At 40.5% G+C, this 19199-nt stretch overlaps 1 protein-coding gene and 1 long non-coding RNA gene across 2 annotated transcripts in view; one reads left to right on the top strand and one right to left on the bottom strand.

Annotated features, from left to right (window-relative positions):
* Nucleotides 1–19199, bottom strand: part of LOC132993048 (uncharacterized) — a 54417-nt gene that overhangs the window by 14676 nt on the left and 20542 nt on the right. The window lies entirely within an intron of this gene.
* wdr43 (WD repeat domain 43) lies at nucleotides 205–17794 on the top strand. The gene is made up of 18 exons (XM_061062555.1): nucleotides 205–453; nucleotides 1295–1429; nucleotides 2169–2290; nucleotides 4437–4557; nucleotides 5554–5672; nucleotides 5795–5897; nucleotides 6046–6110; nucleotides 6194–6353; nucleotides 6927–7013; nucleotides 7185–7298; nucleotides 8582–8731; nucleotides 9055–9141; nucleotides 9347–9378; nucleotides 9556–9619; nucleotides 11003–11116; nucleotides 13875–13941; nucleotides 16162–16223; nucleotides 16775–17794. The coding sequence occupies exons 1-18, from the start codon at nucleotides 247–249 to the stop codon at nucleotides 16913–16915; spliced, it is 1950 nt and encodes a 649-aa protein (XP_060918538.1). The 5' UTR covers nucleotides 205–246; the 3' UTR covers nucleotides 16916–17794.

Below are 19199 nucleotides of genomic sequence, written 5' to 3'. Positions count from 1 at the left end.
ATAAAACGCCACTTGTGCAACGCAAAGGAATCCCCAATCTCTCCTAATTACCGAGAAAAAAAAAAGCTAATCCGTCGCTACGAGGAGGCTTTGAAGGCATCACGACGGAATTTTACTTTGTTGTCTCCGCGGCAGCAGCGTCCAATGGGAGGGGCGGAGCCGCCGACGTCTCTAATGCGCATGTCCGCAGATGGCCACACGTGGTTCGTGTAAACCACGCACGCAGACTCAAGCAGTGCTTCAGAAATGGCGGCCGATGGAGGCAGCTCTTCACTGCAGCTACCCTGCGCCTTTTCACCTAAATCACGACAGTACTTAGCGCTGTGTGCCCAGGATGGCAGACTGCGCATCTGGAACACAGACAGTAAAACACTTCATCAAGAATATGTGCCTTCAGCTCATTTGAGCGCCACCTGTATCTGCATAGCTTGGGGACCATGCCGGACAGTCAAGGTACGTACGTCTGCTCTGGGTATCCCTGCTGTTAGCTACAGCTGCTAGCAAGGCCTTAGCAAACTGTCTGAGATATATTTAAATATAGAGGTCCACATATCCTAACAAAATAATAGTCACAAAGTATATTCCTCATAAAGTGCATACCCTGCTGCTGTATGCTAATGCAAAAGTTTTCTCCTGTATGACAGACTTGTTTAGCATGTTAGCTGTTAGCTTCACCAGCTGCGCAGGACGCACATGTTGGTCCCACATGGTAGTCAGAAAACATGGGAAATGTCTAAATTGGATACTGAAGGTTGAACAAGCTCAATAAAATATTAACATTTGCCTAATTAAATAGAGCCAAATGTTTCGTATTATGCTTAGACTGGTATGCTGTTTGCAAAGTCGTTTTAATAATTGGCCCAAAGCTGCTGAAGCCTGTGTGCCTCCATGACACTTATGAAAGGAGAGGCTCGAAAAGTTTTACTTTGTGTGGCATTTTCTTTGTTAAAGGTTACTATAACGGGGGAAAAAAGTCAAACTGAATCATACGTGTGTGTTTTTATACTGTCAGTATGTTGTGTCCTGGATGTTTTTCACAGTCGTACTGTCCACGTTTGACCTGTTTGTTTTCTCGCTTTAAAAGGAACATTTAGTAACAGCCAGTTAAAAGACACCACTTTGCTTTATTTGCTGTCATTGTGCAGGTGTAGAAAGTGAAGTTAATACGTGAAGAGACTGAAATCTTAATACAAGTTACCTACTGTACTGTCGTGTTAGTGTGACCAACACACCTCTTAGTCTGGTTATTGTATTTGGGGTCAAAGAAAAGGTAACATTAAAGATGTGCTTCCAGGAGGGACCTCAGAGGAAGAAGAGGAAATCGGAGGCAGGACAGGTGGAGGAGAAGGCAGACCTGTTGGCGATGGGCACAGCAGCGGGTACTGTTCTCATTTACAGTACAGCAAAGGGAGCGCTGCACTGTACTCTGGTGAGTCTGAACACTGAACACAACATGGCTCATGCATTGTATCCTGCAGAACAGATAGAACTACAATGAGAGCTCATTAATCAGGGGTTCCCAATCTTTGCCATATTAAGGACCCTCATATAGCATTAGCCTTTAGCACGGATCCGGAACTTGCTAAAATATTTAAAATCCTTGTACATTACGATAGAAATATCAGAAATTAAACATACAACTTGTAAATATGTTTACTTATATTAATTAATAATCGTGTGATTAGTCAATTTCATTTCATGTGTTGTTGGTAAACAAACCTAAAACTTCTGTCCCAGTTATAAACACTAATAGTAACAGTGAACACATTTTACTTTTAATTTCTCTTTCTCTCTCAAAATGTATCTTTTTGTGTTTTTATTTTTTCAAATTGAAAGGCTCCCTGGGGAAATAAACACAGATTTTGATAAGCATTGATGAATGACATGTTAAAATGTTATTGTAACAAATAATGTAATTATTTTATTTTTGTTCCATGAGCCCCCTCTTCCCACCAAACTTTCCACAACCTAGCTTAGGCCACCTGGTGAAACCTGGGTGGTGGGGTCAGGACCCCTACTTTGAAAAACTCTGTCACTAATGGTGAACCTCTAAAGTTTAAATGATTGAAAGGGGGCGTGGTAAAGCATAATAATTGCATTGTTTAGTTATAATGTACAGGACAATCTGTTTGACTGCTGCTCACTCTCACATTTTCTGTCCCTGTCAGGATGGAGGCCACAGTGGAGGAGTGAATTGTGTCCAGTGGCACCCTGATGACAGTTTATTATACAGCGGCTCAGATGACACAAACATTATAGAGTGGGACCTGCAGACAGGCAAACCAAGAAGGTCAGTGATTCTTTAAACAGAAATACACAATGGAAATATATAAATGTAGATATAGGCGAGCTTTCTGTTTGTGAATGAGACCAGCGTCTCAAACAGACTTTATTTCAAACAGATTTGTGACATTTATCCTCTTGTCACTCAAACTGAACTGATGATAGTTTAATCAATTAGTAAATCTACTTCACTTATAGAGTGTTTTTCTAATCTTCTGTCCACTCAAAGCACATTTACAGAACATGCTACATTCACACTGAGTGAGTGCTGCTAAGTACTCATCATTACTACTCACATTTACACCCATGGCTTTTTATTTGGGGACATCTTGAGGTCCAGTTTCTTGCCCAAAGACACTTCAACATGTGGAGCATAACAAAACCTCTAACCTAAAGAGCGAGAGAGAATCCACCGCACCCCTGATCCACAGCAGTTCAGATGAAGAGAAAATGAGGGGTCAGATTTTCTTTGACACTTTGAACCACTGCAAGTGTGACAATGTTCACTATTTAGTTTGTCTCTAAGACAGAAGATGTGTTATAAAGTGATGCCGTAATTTACATGAATCCATAGTCATTCACATTCTTCTTAAAACTTTTTAGAAAATACTGAATTTTCCGTCATGGCAGGTCTCACCTCTTTTGGATCTGTCAAAGATAATCTCGAATAGAGTCGTTGATGATTTGTTGTCCAGTTAGCCTAAATATAAAACATTTTAGGACACTGTGGTATTATAATCCCTCAGTGGTGGAGTGAAGCCCAGTGTCACTGAGGATTTTTCACATGTGTAATACATTTATTACCTGGAGTCAGGTGTGAATATTCTCATATTATGAACATTCTTTTTTTTAGTGCATATCTCATTGTTTCTTAATTATTTTCCTCCCTCATCTCACCAAGTTTAGCTGCCAAACTTTCTGAAAGCTTAAGTGAATGAGGTCCTTTCTGAAGCAGCAGGGACATTTTGGAAGTTTTGGTTATCTGATTAATGCTTTAACATATCTGACTGACACAATCTTTAGAGCGTCTGTGTATCAGCCATTCACCTCTTGCTGTTTTAGAATCAATTAGTGACAGGTTTCTAAATCAGTGAACTTAATGAGTAATTGGTGAAAACTCTGGTCAGAGCCAGTAAAACATTAGAAACCTTCTTAAAGTGTGATGCAGTGATTTTTGTTAAACCTTCAGCTCATTGCAGACACTATTGGTTGTCTTCAGGGAAAAGAGTAAATGGATTTGGACTCGTAGAGACCTCTTCTAGTCTGCAGTCTATTCAATCCTGCTTTTACACTACATGTCACATTGATCCAGCAGAGGATGTTATGTAAAATGCCCATCAGTATTACCTCATCCCATTCATAGACATGGCTGGTGTAGCAGTGGGACCAGATTGCGAGTCGGTGTCTTTCTTTAAAGGCTTTATATATGATTTTTTTTCTTGATCCAGCAGATGTCGCCCTTGAGCACCAGCATGAAACCAAAACAACTCGCGCTGCATTGTTGTGTTAGCATGCTAATGCTAGCGATCTTTATTATGCTCGTATCTTCACACTGCATGTAAATTTACCTGAAATGAGCGTGATCTAGAAACACAGTTAAGCAGTGAGTACAGTATGTTATTCTTCTTTTCTCTAGTCCCTCAATTAAACAACTTTTATACTCGAGGGGAGGAGTCAGCCGGCCGTCCAGGTGATGTAAACAAACTGAAGATAGGACTCTGAAAACTCTGAAAACATCACAGACAGTGGGACTCGGGTGTTACACCCATTGTAGACAGTCATGACTCACAGAGTTATTTTCAGAGGATATACTTGATTTCTATTATATTTAAGTGTGAAAAATCACAAATAAAGCCTTTAAGACATTTCAACATGCAGCTGGAGATGTGAAGTGAACCCTGACTTTCGGTTGATACACAACCAATGCTAACACTGAGACTTAGTCGCCCAAAAGTATAAAGCCATGGTTACTTTGGCAAGTCAATATTATCAGTGAAACTAGCTGTACCAGTAATTAGTGTTAAATGGATTTGGACTCGTAGAGACCTCTTCTAGTCTGCAGTCTATTCAATCCTGCTTTTTCTCCTGTTTGATAAGCCTTCCCCCTAGATGACTCTCATGATCTCACAGTTGTCTTTGCGTTTCTTCCACAGTAGGTGGAAGGCCGACCGTGCAGCAGTGACCAGTCTGTGTGTGAGCCCTGATGGCAAACTGCTGCTTTCAGCCGGTCAGGTTATCAAGATGTGGGACTTGGACACCAAGGAGGTGTACAGGGTGAGTATCGTCTGGAATCTTCATTCATTTATATGTGAAGATTTATTCAGCCTCGGCCAACTGTTCTGGGGTTTCATGTCAATGTGCTTATTTATGCTCATTTGTTGTTACTGGCACTGACGTGGTCATGCACTGAACTCTAGATGTAACCAAGTAATCCAAAGTCCTCTAAAACAGCCCCTACATTAATTCAAGAGGACTTTGTTTCAACCTCCAAAAATTCCCATAACTGGCACTAATCATTGAGCGGTTTTATTTGTATTTGTTTCGATGAATCAGATAAAAGTCCTTGATTTAAAATAACAGAAGATTAATTCAAAATGACAACAGTCTGCATGTGATGTGAACAGCTCTGAGGTGCAGTGAATGACTTGATAATCATGTGACACACCACAGCGATTGTTAGATCAGTGACCAACACTTAAATGATCGATATTAATTAATTTGTTTGATGCAGCCCTTCAAATAAATGTAACTTAATTTATTTTACTTGTTTTACTATTAAATTATTAATCAATAGCATCATCTGTTTTCAACTCTTAGTCCAGAACCTGTGTGTTTGGATTTATTTGTTCATAGTGCTCAGATACTTGCATTGAGTTAGATATCTAAGCATGAAGTACAGGGGCTTAATGAGCATTGAGTCTGTGGGTGAAATCCCCAAAATGATTCAAAATGGCCGCCTACAAAGATAGTTAAGGGCTGTCTCGTTTTCCTATGTCAGTAGACTTCTCAGCCTAAACTTTGGGGCTTCAAAACATTGGTGTGTATGTAGAGAACAACAGGATGAAGAGAACTTTAAAGTTCCTGTGAAGTTGTTTTTAGGATTAAAAGTTTGGGCACTCTGGTTGGACATGGAACTCTGAAGAATTTAAGATGATTTCAAATTTTAATTTAGAGAAACAAAGACGGTTATTTCCTGTCAAACATCAATCTGACCTCTTAGCAGAGTAGATTTAATCTGTCCTGCCTTTGTCCCGGTTGTTCTCCCTGCAGAAGTTCACAGGCCACTCCACAGCTGTGACGACCCTCTGCTTTGCCACCACGCGACCTCCCGACAGCAACGGCCTCTACTTCCTGTCTGGCGCTGCACATGATCGTCTTCTTAGTGTTTGGTAAGTTTCACACTGACCAGTAAGCACACGTTTCCAGCCAAAGTTACTGAACTGCTCTCCTGGCAGGTTGAAAACTGCATGGCTTACGTTCGTACAATTGACATGAAGTTATCTCTCTATAGGCAAGTACGAGAAGATGGCAAGGACAAGAACTCGGTTGTTTCCTTCACATTGACGGACGAGCCTCAACACATCGACATCGTCGCGTCCAACAGCAAGGACGAGGTCAGAAAGGAGACAAGTCTTAGTGTGAATTCAGGCTGTAATGATGCATGTGAAATGTTTGCAAGACATGCCATATGTCTTTATTTTGTGGATTTACGTGACCTTTTATAACTTATCTGAATCTGTGTGTGTGCTCTGTTTGTCACAGGCTGTGAGGATGGCAGTGGTGTGTAAGGACGGACAGATGCATCTCTTTGAGCACTTTTTAAATGGGTGAGTCTTTGAAACACTCAGTCTCTATTATTCACTACTTCCTGGTCTCATGAAGTGTCTTGTCTAAACATCTGTCCCTGCAGGCCCTGTAAGAAGCCGTTTTCACCCTCATGTACGGTGCAGATGTCAGACACAAAAGACTCCCCGATGCCGATCCCGCTTCTGGCTGCCGCTCTCGGAGCTGATACACGGAGCGTGCTGCTGACGTACGGAAACCACCTTCAGCCGGTCGTGGAGAGAGTGGTCAGTACTTCACCTTTATTATAATCAAACTGTGCAAACCATGGTGCTCACTGTTCTTTGCAGGTTGTACTCTGGTGTTACTTTGGAGAACAAATAAATAAACCTGTTTTGTAAGGTTATTACTATCTTATTTTGCCCCATTAGAAGAAATTATGTGGGGTTTTTTTTGTTTTTTTTAGAATATCAGAAACGTGGTGGTTTGTTAAATACAATCTTCAATTTTAAGAGGTCAAAGGTCACAGATTTTTTTTCACTGTATTTAAAAAATGTAATTTAGTATGAAGTGCTTTTATTTTGACCAAAATGATTTCATATGACAATGATGAGGAGATTTAATGAACAGATCAATCCACAACTCATCAATGAGTCACTAAGGAGATATGATAGGTGTAAAACATCACGCAGTGTAACAAATTGAAATGGTTTTCCTTTAACTGTCATTTTCTTTGAGCCTTTAGAAAACACACCCCATGTCGTTCTGTTGACAGATGAATTTTTAAATCCAGATGTTTTGTGTTATTCTTAGTGGTGACACGTTTGATTCACCTGTCATTCTTCCTCCCATCTCTCCAGGAGATCAACACCGCAGAGAGACACATCTGCCTGACCCGGGATGTTCAGACCACCTTGTCTCTTTCCATGGAAACCACTGTTTCCAAGGTAACAATCAAGTCTTCCTTTTTTCTTTCTTTTTCTTTTTTAATATCAGTCAAGAGGGCCGGCGTATTCTGGGCATGTTCCTTCAAACCTTAAGTTTCCAGTCATGTTCCCCTTTAGCTAATTTATTCTGTGTCTGAAGATGACAACCTGAGATTATGTTTCCCATTCCAGGTGAAAACCCCAATCGTCAACGCCAAGAGCAAAGTGTTGGTCCCAGGGCTTCCCGGTCATCAAGGACCAGTCAAGGGAACGGAGAAGAGGAAAAAAGACACAGACACCAAAGAGGTACAGAGAGTGCTCCACTGTTCACTACGTCTCCGTTTCTCATTCTGATGGCTTCGTTGGCTCAGACTTTAGACAGCAGATGATTTCAGTATAGAAAAGTATTACACTTGACTGGAGTAGTTTTCAGGTCTTGATAAATATAGAACACGAGGATGTGTCCAGACTTTCACCCCTCTTCTTTTTTTCTTAAATAGAAAAATGAGAAAGGCAGTAAATGAATAGATCTCACAGGCAGAGTGTTATTTATGTCTTTGGAGCACGCAGCCAGCACAGAAAGTATTTACCACTGTGTGAGGAAACACAGGGGTTAGAACCCCTAAGGCTCCTGCCAGAGTAGGTTCAACATAATCCTGGAAGTAGGTATTGTAGAATCAGTGCAAAGATGCACCTTTAATACCTATTTTTTCATTGATAAAGTGTGGTGTGTCTCATACACTACACACCCTCATATATCAGAGTGGAGTGCAGCCACCACCATCACACACTGCACGCCACCTGACAGGATTGGTAATTCATCCCCATTCACTGGTTATTACAAGCTGTGCTGGGGGGAAAAAGCAATACGGAGCAGGCTGGCTGAATGACTTTATAACATAATTTTCCCCTCAGTAGGTCATAATCAAACATTTAAAGAAAACTGTGATATTTAAAGCTTGTAGGACAGCGGGGGTGGATTGTACGACTCGTGGTTCCGTACCTCACAACCTTCACCGCAGGCTCATTGCTCAACTACCGTACTGTAGCTAGTAAGCAAACTCCACAGTGAAAACAGATGGTACTATAAGAGCAACACAGAAACTGCACGTTGTGGACTTCCATGAACACAATAGAAATGTTCACGCAGGTATACTGCAACTGGAGCGGTCATCACGTTTTCAACATCGTTGTCTGACATAAACAGCTTTCCAAGGGCTGTTTGACACTTCAAAATAAAAAGCCTGACAATCTGATAGTAGACAGTCAGAATTCAATGTCCAGTATCCATGTGTGTAATGTCAGGTACAGTTTTCACTTGAAATTCTGAAAATGTGAGTCCATAAAGTTTGGATTTTGAAGTAGGTTGAAATAAGCTGTGATTCATTTTGTAGTTTTCTGAGATATCATTAATTTACCTTGTTGCCTCCTTTCATCAGCTACTTGCACACGCTCCATTTTAATAACTAACAAAACAATTGATTTCTCAAATCCTTTGTTAATGTTTTAACAGTTTTTAAATCAGTGTAACTGGAATTAACAGCCTGATCTGACATCTTCCCATTCCTCCCAACACCTCTGTCCTGCAGTTGTCGATAGCAGAGCGACTCGGTGAAATCGACCTGTCCACAGTCTCTGCTGTGAAGGGAGCGCCTAAAGGGACGGCCTCTTTACAGACGGACAACTTTGCAGTTCTGCTGGTGCAGGGCCTGGAGAGCAGCGACGCCAACATCCTCAATGTAAGACTTGTTCCTCACAGTTTCCAATCTGGAATCAAACATTCACTTTTGTAAGATGTAAACTTGATGAATTTCCCTCGATTCTGCTCATCAGACATTCAGAAAGTTAAACCGGCAAATGTTCCAGCAGGCAAAACTTTGAATGATTTGTGCATGCACATTTAAACTCAATTCCCAAAGCATCATTCAAACCAAGTCTGAATATTCAAGTTTTCCATTAAGCAAACTGACCTGGACGTCATGAATTTTAAACTCGCCCTGGGAACCTCTGCCTATAAACGATCATATGTTAATGGCTGTTTTTATTCCTTTCCCTCTTGCAGAAAGTTTTTCAAACTCGCAAAGAAGTGGTGATAAAGAAAACGGTTGCTCGGTTACCCCTCCCTGCTGTCTTACCTTTAGTGGAAGAGGTGAGTTCAAGTTTCTGTGAGATGAACCAAAAAAAACAACTGCATATTCCTCTTAAAATGTCAAGTTTCTTTGTCTTGTTGTTTGAAAACCAGACTTCTTTGAGCTGCACTGACCTCTGCAAAAATGTTGTCACACAGTTCAGAAGTGAAGTTTTGTAAACTCTATTCGCAGCCTTTAACCAGCGCTTCATCTCCTTTTCTGTAGATCACAAAGAGGCTCCAAGGGCATCCTTTCACGTAAGTTGAAGCTCAGCAGGCACTCTTTAAAGATTCTGTTTTCTTTAGTTAAATGTGTTTGTGCACATTTGATATTACCTTTCAGACAACGTGTGTATGTGCAATGTTCTCCTTTCCCATTTAGAACAACGTGTTCCGTCATGTGTTTGAGATGGTCGTGTTTCTTTCCTCCTACAGGGCAGTGTTAATGGTACGGTGGCTCAAGGCTGTGCTCATGCACCACACATCATATCTGGCATCGGTGAGTCCACACTGGCCTCGTGTTCTGCATGTACTGCTGATATAAAGCCTCCAGACTCTTTTTAATGTTTGTTGGCTTCTACTGTAATCCCTCCTGCACAGATGTACACTTTAGGCTCTCTGTAGTGTGTTAGTGACTCCCAAAACATTGAGACACGGCCGCCCTGCAAACAACAAAAGCTTACATACACACACCTAGCATGCTTCTGTGTGTGCTTCTACCTTTTGTCAACATTTATACAGTCACTAACTCCACCACTGCCATCTTCATTTCCATTTATATTGCACAGTGATGCTCAAAGATAAAGAAACCTGTTTATCTCTGAGTACCCTTTTACCTTTACCATAGCCCCAACAAATGATGTGCAAGTCCATCAGATGGATCATTAGAGTTGATTTTGTCAAGAGTGAACCCTAATCTAACCTAATGCAAGTCCCATTTGAGGGGATTGAAACTATTTTAACACCTCAGCCTAACCTTTACAACTAGTTTAGGGATTTCTATAATAGATAGCCTCCACTTGAAGCTATGAGATAGTCTGTAATATTCGAGGTAACCCCTTTGGTTGTTGTAAAAGTACATCCACTAAGAGGTCTTGGCTCTCGTAGGGTCAAGGGGCCCTTCCAAATGTTAAACATTATTTTGGAATAAAATGCTAATGAGTTGGACCTTGTGTTATAAAAGTAAGATGATTTTTCTATAACCAGAAACGGCCATTTCAACACCAGACTCTATTGACAGATTTCCTCCTTGCAGAAAACAGGAATTTACCTTGACCTCTGAGTTTCTTTGTACTTTAATGTCAATTTTGTATCATAAAGGATTAGCTCACCATGGTTTGTACACAATTGCACAAACTTGCAGATGAGTACAGTCTGTGTTAGAACAGCATATCCTGAGTGTCAGGGACAATGACTGTCAGTGGAGTAGAGTATCTTTGTGGTAAAAGGAAATGCATAAATTAAGTCTTTCTCTGTAGTGACTGTAATGTGATAAATCAGTTTGAAGAACAATTAATATCTCAGCAGAAATAGAAACCTCTTATACTCGCTGTTCTTTGGTTGGGCACACATGGCAAAAATAGTTTTTGTAAAAATCATTGCTGCATGTCTTGCAGCTGCAGCGCATAGTTATTCACTGGAGCAAGGCTGAATATGTTTGACCCTTAACTCATTTCGACTCTGAAATATGTCCAAAGAGGGCCCAGACTAACTTTAGACTTTCTATGAACTGTTGTCAGCAGTTTAAAGGTGAAATGAGTCGACCGCTCTTCTAGTATACATTAGGAAGGCATTGTTTTATGGAGGAGTTGTACACCCTTGTTGTGTTTATCCGGTGCTGAAATGCATTTACCTTTAACTGATTCATCTGTGTATCTCTCAGCTGCCAGACCTGGTTACCCAGCTGGGAGTTCTGTATCACATGATCGAGAGCAGAGTGAAGATGTTCCACAAGCTGACGAAGCTGCACGGGAAGCTGTATCTCCTAACGACGCAGGTAGGTGTCATCCTGTTCAAAATAATACTTTATTTTACCTTTCACTGGGATGGTGGAAGAATGAATTGAATGGTAGAGGTCGCTTAGATCCCGTCCTCGATGATGATGTGGCCAAAAGTACCATCGGAGTGCAAAATGTTGTCTTTTTAAAACGGAACTCTGAGACAAATCCTCTCAGCAAACCGTCGACTGTGGGTGCTCATGGAGCAAATTGTATTAGAGGGTAATGTGTTTCCCCTGTACAGTTTGTGCAGTAGAAAACCTACTGTCTGTACAAGTGAAAACGGTAAACTTCACAGCTTGACTGACTCAGTTGGATCACATTTGGCTTTTTAATATAAAGCATCTTATTATTCTGGTTCATTGCCTCTTCTTCATCAGCCTACATGAGTCTCAAGTTTTACCTTTAATCACAACTGCTTCACTGTCCTGTGAGCTCTGGCTGGCGGTCCTCCGACTTTCTTCATTTTCATTTCTCGTCACTGTAGTTCACCAAAGGGACTGTAGTTAGATTTAGATATGTCAGATCTATGAGGTGTTTTTAATTGGTTTAATGGTCAGGAGAGTTATTTGTTTTGGAGAGAATGAGCACTGGTGATGATTTGGTTTACAGTAAAAGCCTCGGGAATGATGAACATTGAAGGGTCATTTTCAGACTGGTTTCCTACAGTTTACAGCGTGCCATGCTACTTTCTCTTTGCTTTACGAGAGCAAAAGTGCAGATATACAACAGAGAAAATGAGCAAATACTGAGACTTTTCTACTAGTCCTTGACATCATAGGATGAACAGGACCAGCCATTAAAGTCTGTTTGAACAAACTACAGATACAGACGTAGCTAGTTTAAATTCTCTCTCACGCATGATTGGGCGTGCTTATGACAGCCTGCACTATTATTTAATGAAACACAAACACATTAGCAGTCTTCTGCTTGCTTTGTTTCTCACCTTCAGTTTCAATGTTTCCTTTCCACCTCAACCTCAGGCACAGCTGCCCCATAAGGACGCTTGTTGTACCACTCATAGCTGTGACCTTGTAGAAAACAGCTCTCGTCACATTTCTTGAGTGGGTTTTTCATTTGTTTATCAAAGAGAACAGATTCACATTCAACCTCCAATTTCAGAATCATTCAAAGGCTTCACGAGACGACAGTGTGGTGAGAAATGTGAAGCATCTTTCTAGACAGCAATCATAACAACAGCCTAGTCTTTGTGACAGCACATCAGGGTCATGGCTGTGCTTCTCTCGACAGTCAGATTGAGGTTTAGTAAAAATTCACAAACTCAAACTGGATTAGGTGAGTGACAACATAACCAATCTGTGGCCTAATGAGCAAACATGTAGGCAGTGGGGATTGGTACTTAAGGATATAAATTATTCTACTACTCTTAAAGGTACAGTAGCATTGTTTTTTGCATCTCGTTAACACGATATTCTAATTGGGCTCCTCCTCCTTGGCCCATCGCCCCGCTGCAGGGTTGGCATGTACGTTTACAGCGTTTACCTACACTGCAAGCTGACTAAGAATGTTACATCTATGTGAAGGAAAAGTTGATCATTTAAGCACGATAGCACGAGCTAACCGCCTGTGTTTTGGAATCTGCCTGTCCAACAGAAAGCAGACCAGCTCAACATACATAAGCCAATCCAAGGTTCATGCTTGTTTAGGAACCAGCTTTTTCCATGTGGTGTTTCGCCTTACTATGAATATATTTACTCTAATGTGCTGAATTTTATCCACTCCCAAACTCACCTGTGCATCGTCAGTGACTGGTGGAAACTCGGGATGTTAATGATTAATCGATTGATTGCCTTTAAGAATTTTACAGTACGATAGTCTATCATTTTACCGGCGTTCACATGCAATACCATTTTATACCAAAGGCTGTTGTCCGTCATCTTTGCAACTCAGAAAAAAATACTGTCCTACTATTAAAGGAAGAAATGGTACGAAGGAAAGTGAGGGAAAAATAAAGCAGCCAGCAGAGAGTGTGTTTTCTGCAGCTGGACTTATTATGAATAGACTGCACAAATGACTCAGCCCTGGTCACGTAGATGTGCTCATCTGTGTTTAAAAAAAAAAAAAACACAACACTACGCCTTACATATATTCTGGTGAGGACAGGCTCTCTGCGGACACAGTCACCACCACGTGTTTATAGAGGCCCATAAGTGATGATTGAGCTTCACTACTGTTTTTATTAAAAAGCGACTGACCTTAAATGTACATTTTGAGGTAGTAATGGAAGGATCAAGCATCCATACATTTTCTAAGTTAACTGTCTTAACAACTCAATAACTACAATAGCTGTCCTTCTCCCTCAGCTGCTGGTTCTGTTGCTTTGTCTGTCAACAGCTAACTTGACTGGAACTTGTTGGGAAATTATGCCTCAAGACTTTATACTTGTGTAAAGCTAATACAGAAGAAGAATAGAAAATGTTGCCTTTGGCTGTGTTTGTGTGTATGAATGTGTACGAGGTCAGGGGAGATGCTACAACAGTTATTAATGACAACAATTCATGAAATGTACAGATAAAGAACCTGTAACATAAAATCATTAGTACTAAGAGCATTAATAATCTATCCCTGAGCCAGTTTAATACCAGGTTCTTGTTGTGAGATTTTAAAGTTTGTTTTTTGTTAAACAAAACTCCAGTTGCTGTTGTGAGGATGCATTTAATAAAAAAGAGAACACAGTCATGATCTTCACAAATCCTTCAGTGGAGCTTTAACACAATTCTTTCCTTTTACCACTAGGTGGCGACAGGTGACAGCAACACGGTTACAGATGTTGACCACACAGCTAAGCTGGTGTATGAGGAGGGTAAGTGTTTGATCTTTTTTTTTTTTTTACACTCAGTCTCAGCTGTTTTTGTTTCTCCTCTGCTGGTGTCACATCTCTGCTGTACATTCATAACCCAGGTACACCAGTTGTCCCAGTAAGTATTCAGTGTGGCTGCTGACAGAAATAAATCATGACCTTTATTTAAGTCTCTCAATATCTGGTTTACAATTGACTGGAGGCCTTCTGCAGTGCAACAGGTCACACTCATGTTGAAACCACAGATCCGCTGACTCTCTCATCACTTTGACTGACAGTTATTATCTTGTCAATTCACCTAAAGTCATTAGTCTCACGATGGCCGCATTGAACCGGGTCAGATTTATAGAGGTAGTGTTGCCCATCACTCAGCCACTCTTGCCAATGCACCGCACGCAAACACGACTCCTGTTGCCCGGCAACCACACCCTCCCCGTTTGAGCGGCACAACAAGGCCCCACTCTGTTTGCTCTCGTTTCTCATTACCGTACTGTATAAAACGCTTTATTGAGCCACATCGAAAATTGACTTTCATGAAATAATTAAGCCGCGCTTTCGTGTTCCAATACCCGTCAGTGGACCGCGATGTGAAGGTTCATTAATAGAAAATTTCATAGAGGGAGCTGATGCACGGGAGGTTGTTCCAGTCCGGTGAGGCTGCTGCTGAACATCGGGCTCTGACGCGGGACAGAGACGAGAAGCCTCACTGTTTGTGTCAGAGATGTTAGAGTGGGTGTGATTATTAAAGTTACTAACAACCATTGTGCCCGTTATAGTTTTGCTGTTTGCTCATATGAGAAGCATTAATTATACTTTAATTAAACTTTGGCAACATGTGCTGGTATAATTACAGCTGCTGTTGAAAGGTCTGTCAAAATGCAGAATTAGATTTGGGTCTCTTTATATGTAGAGCAGGGTTGAAGCTTAATGTAACAATAAGCCTCTACATCAGACTTTAGTGAGTTACGTTTATGCACGCTGGATCAGGATCTCTGTACATGACTGTCTCTGTCATTCAGACTCTAACTTTGACACTTCTTGTGCACAAACTGTTCACTTCTTTCATTACACTTAAAACAAAGAGATGAAGAGGACTTTGATTGCAATATTTTAATCAGAAAAAGAAATTACCCACAATTGTGACATCATTATTTGTTTCTGTTTTTGAAATTGAAATATAATAAGTTAAGAATTGTTGTATTGTCACAACCTTAGTGTGGGGCACCATGAAATGATTTGTCTGTTTACCTTCTTGGGGATTGGGTTTCAAACCAAGCATGTCTGCTGCCTTGAGAATCACCATTATCTCCCTGTATCGCTGTGTCATGTGCAGGTTTACTGGTTAACGATAAACATAATCTGTGTGCACAGCAGTAATGAGGTGCACTTATTTGATATCAGATATGCTTTCCTGAGACTGAAGTCATGGATGGATGAGGAATCATCAACCATCACCCCTGTCTTTTTGAAATGTTTACTTTGACTTTATCCAGTTCAGCCCCACACTCTTATATCAGCCGACATGAGTCCTAAGCTTTAACCTTTTTTTCTTATCTGTGAAACTTCCATTCTGTCAAGGATGATCATTCCCCAGCACTACTTTGCATAAAAAAACGATTCCATAGCCGGTTATAAAACATCATGTTCTTATGCTGTTATTGAAAAGCTACTTTTTCACAACAGGCTATATTAAACTTAACCTATTGACCTCTGACCCCAGATAATCTCACTCATTGAATTGATGAGAACAATAAAGACATTAAATTTCATCTTCAGGTTCAGTTTTTACACCACCTTCTTTGAGTTCCCGTCACTTTGTTTACTAAACCTATCGTGTTGACCAGCATGCATTGCTGTTAAATGGCCTTTTAATGTCTCTGACCCTGAATGACACCCGGCGATTTTTCTTAGTTTTCTATTCTTGATGATAACCTCTGCAACATTTTCTTATACATGATATATTAATATTTAACACTGAGATACAACAGTAGAAGACTTGGTAATACCTGTATAGTGGTGTGGATGTGTCTGCAGCAGATAGTGTCTGTCTGACCTGATGGGCCTCAAAAAGTCATTTAAACATTCCTCCCTCCTTCACTGCACAGTCAGTACTGTTCACATTACCAAGATGCCTGGCTGAGATGTTTAAATATCAACCATCCCTCCTGTTACCCCCCCCTCTAATCTAGCTAATGGATTTGTTTTTCTTTGCTCTCTTTACAGAATCATCTGATGAAGACGAGGCCTCTGGTGATGAAGGTCTTCCAGATGAAGAGGACTCAGATGTAAGTAATGACAAACTGAGCAGCCATGCAGATTCTAGATGTGTTACCATTGCTAGCATTTCACAGGAGACTCAACAGTTTGACAAAGTGGCTACCTACTGCTGTTTGGAACAGTTACTATCCACCTCCTCCTGTTGTACAAAAGTGAAAACACTTGAGCTGTTTTCACATATGCACTCCTGAAAAGTTCTAGAGAATTTCAGGATGCGTGCACCTCAAAACTAAACTTCTTTATATGGCCATGCGGGCATAAACAGCATGATGAAGGAAACAACCACTCAGCCAAATGTATTTGATGTGTACTTACATTTTTACAATTTGATCCATGACCTGTCCCATCGATTAACATTGAGGAGGTGGGCTTTATTACCGATACTGCACCAAGTCAGTAGGGGGAGCTCTAACTGTTTTTGCTCCACTTTTGGCTTGCTGTCATGTCATCCTTTTTCTTTATACAATCTGTTTAAAACATGCTGAAATTTACAGACTTTATTCAACTATACATTTTTGAGTTCTGTAACAATTTTTTATTTATTTTTTTGCTCTTTCAGAATTGGGAAGAGGAGGAGGCGATGGAGGAGAAAATGGAGGACAAGGAGGAGGAAGACGAGGAGGATCCAGACAGCCGAACAGATTCCAAAGCTAACGGAGAGGAAGACATGGATCACGAAAACGAAAGTGAAGAAGAATGAGGCCGAACAAGGAGAAATTGAAACCATACATACAATGGACCTGAAAGAGTTATATATACTTTCATTTTATTTTCCTGCTTTTGATTTTATTACCAGAACAAAGTATGGTTTTACCAAAAAAAAAAAAAAATCAAGGGACACATGTTGAAACGTGGGCAGCTGAGGCCCCTGTCTCGCCACATTTCAAGCCACAAGGTCGGTCATGTCACGCCCTGTCTTTTCCCCCGTCTTGAGGAACTCATGCAACATTTTGGGGAGTCGTACAAAAAACATTCAGCAAAATGAAATCAAGGAAACTTCAGTCTGGGCATCCCAGCATCAAAACATGACAGAAAAGGTCATTTGATAGGGTTCCAGTTTGCTTCCACTGCAGTCTGCATTCCAATCTTTATATTGTTATATAATAGAAATAGTATTTAGTCTGTCATACGACCAGCTTAACAGTAGACGAGGCAGCAGTCTGTCTTTGATTGATTTATTCTAACCTTACTCTTCAGGCCGTCTGGAACACACAGATGCAAACACAGTGCAGGTACGGAGCCCACCCAGTCCACTATCAGCTGTTAGTTGTACAGAATACTGCTCAATCCAGGGGGGGGGCGTACCAGGCAGACCTTACATCATGTCCCCACACCATGTAAATCTCTATGTACAGTGGAGTGTTTGTATGAGCTCTTCCCTCTACAGTTTCCCTTCAGAAATCCTCGGGATTAAATGAACTCCTGTAAAGTCTCCTGAATGCTGTTCTTTTTTTTTATTGTTTCCTGATTTGTTGCAGCCCTCTTGTTTTAACTTGATCTTTTCTGTGCATTTTGTGTTTCTGGGCATGCCCTGATGGCCACTGCTTGAACCCATGGTCACAGGGACGACTGGGGGGGGGGGAGAAAATGTGAACTTTGCTCAAATAGGTGAATAAATGGGTTTTCCAAATGTTTGTGTGTGGTGGGAGAAGTAAAGTCCTTATGACACTTTGTGTCTAATATAGTGAAGCTGAACAGGATAGAGTCACTTTATTCAAATTCAGCAGATACTATGAGAAACACGTTGAAGCTGTGATCCTATTGTTTGTGTTCTAGACTAAATTGGATAGTCGGGGAAATATCAGGTATGGTTTATGGGTTTTCATAATGTGAAATGACTTATTTCTTTCAAATTCTTCAGCTATCAAACACTTGGTTTAGTCCAGATTCATTAATAATGTGTTCTCAAGACTCCACAAAGGAAGAGGTAAAAGACCTTATTGTTATATCTACAACCCAGCATAAATCCATAAGCACGGTGCGAAGCAACGTTGAGCAAAGTTAGTAAAGGAACTTTTAAAAGGCAGAAACTTGAAAAGTGGGATAGACTGAAATGCAGAAAAGGAAGATAAGAGACAGAGCAACAATTCACTTTCTAAAAACTAAAATGGAGAAATCAGCAGAATATTTGTTTTGTCTGATCCCCTGAATTCAATTAAAGTTGTTAAATTACAATAGTGTAGAAACCATTACATCCAATATGTTTGACAATGTCACCATACAACCACTATGGCCTATTTTGACCAAATACATTCTAGTCTAAATGTTGTGGTAAAATCCCCTGATGGGAGATGAATCCATATTGTTTGATTGTAGGACACTATACTGCTCGAGCGTAATTCCATGTCAGTAAGGATCACACTTAACTCCATTATGATAAAACTCCTAACAAACGAGTAACAAATAGACTCGGTCGTTGTTTGTCGTCATCCTTTGTGTCCTCTATCTTGTCAACTCTTTGGGACTGTCTCCCATGCAATCGATGACCCTGATTCATGCAGTGCTGAAATACTTCCAAAGATTTTGTTTCCTACTGAGAAAATTCACTTCAGGTCCCCACTGTGAAAAAGTCGACTCAGTAAGTCAGAGGAAGCAGAGATACACAACTTTCATGATATTACACACGTGGATGAAAACACATTTTGTCCTGATTTTAAACTCAGTTCAAATATTGAATGGCACATGTCATTTGCAGTTATCTAGTAATATGTTGTAGCCATTGATTGTTGGGACCGGTTCAACAGAGATCGACATTAAAACACGTCTACGCAGAGTCCGTGTTTCCATATTGAGACACCAAAGTACCAACCGAAATGCAGAAATTGCAACACTTCTATATTGAAGTTTGTGAAGTTGTTGTGTAAGTATGCGTCACATATTTCCCATTAAAGGACTAAGACAAGAATAAAAAAGTTGTTCTAATTTTCAAAGCAGGGAAGAAGCTTTTATTTCACATCTCTTGCAGAGGGTACCGACTTTCTGCA

Source organism: Labrus mixtus, chromosome 18 (assembly GCF_963584025.1).
Source record: "Labrus mixtus chromosome 18, fLabMix1.1, whole genome shotgun sequence".
NCBI lineage: Eukaryota > Metazoa > Chordata > Actinopteri > Labriformes > Labridae > Labrus > Labrus mixtus.
Note: the sequence above shows the minus strand (reverse complement) of the source record. Positions and strands in the feature narration are given on the sequence as shown.

Coding starts and splice junctions, on each gene's coding strand:
- wdr43 (XM_061062555.1), top strand. CDS start 247: ATGGCGGCCGATGGAGGCAGCTCTTCACTGCAGCTACCCTGCGCCTTT. Junction 5,898..6,045: donor CGTCCAACAGCAAGGACGAG/GTCAGAAAGGAG, acceptor TGTTTGTCACAG/GCTGTGAGGATGGCAGTGGT. Junction 9,620..11,002: donor ACACATCATATCTGGCATCG/GTGAGTCCACAC, acceptor TGTATCTCTCAG/CTGCCAGACCTGGTTACCCA.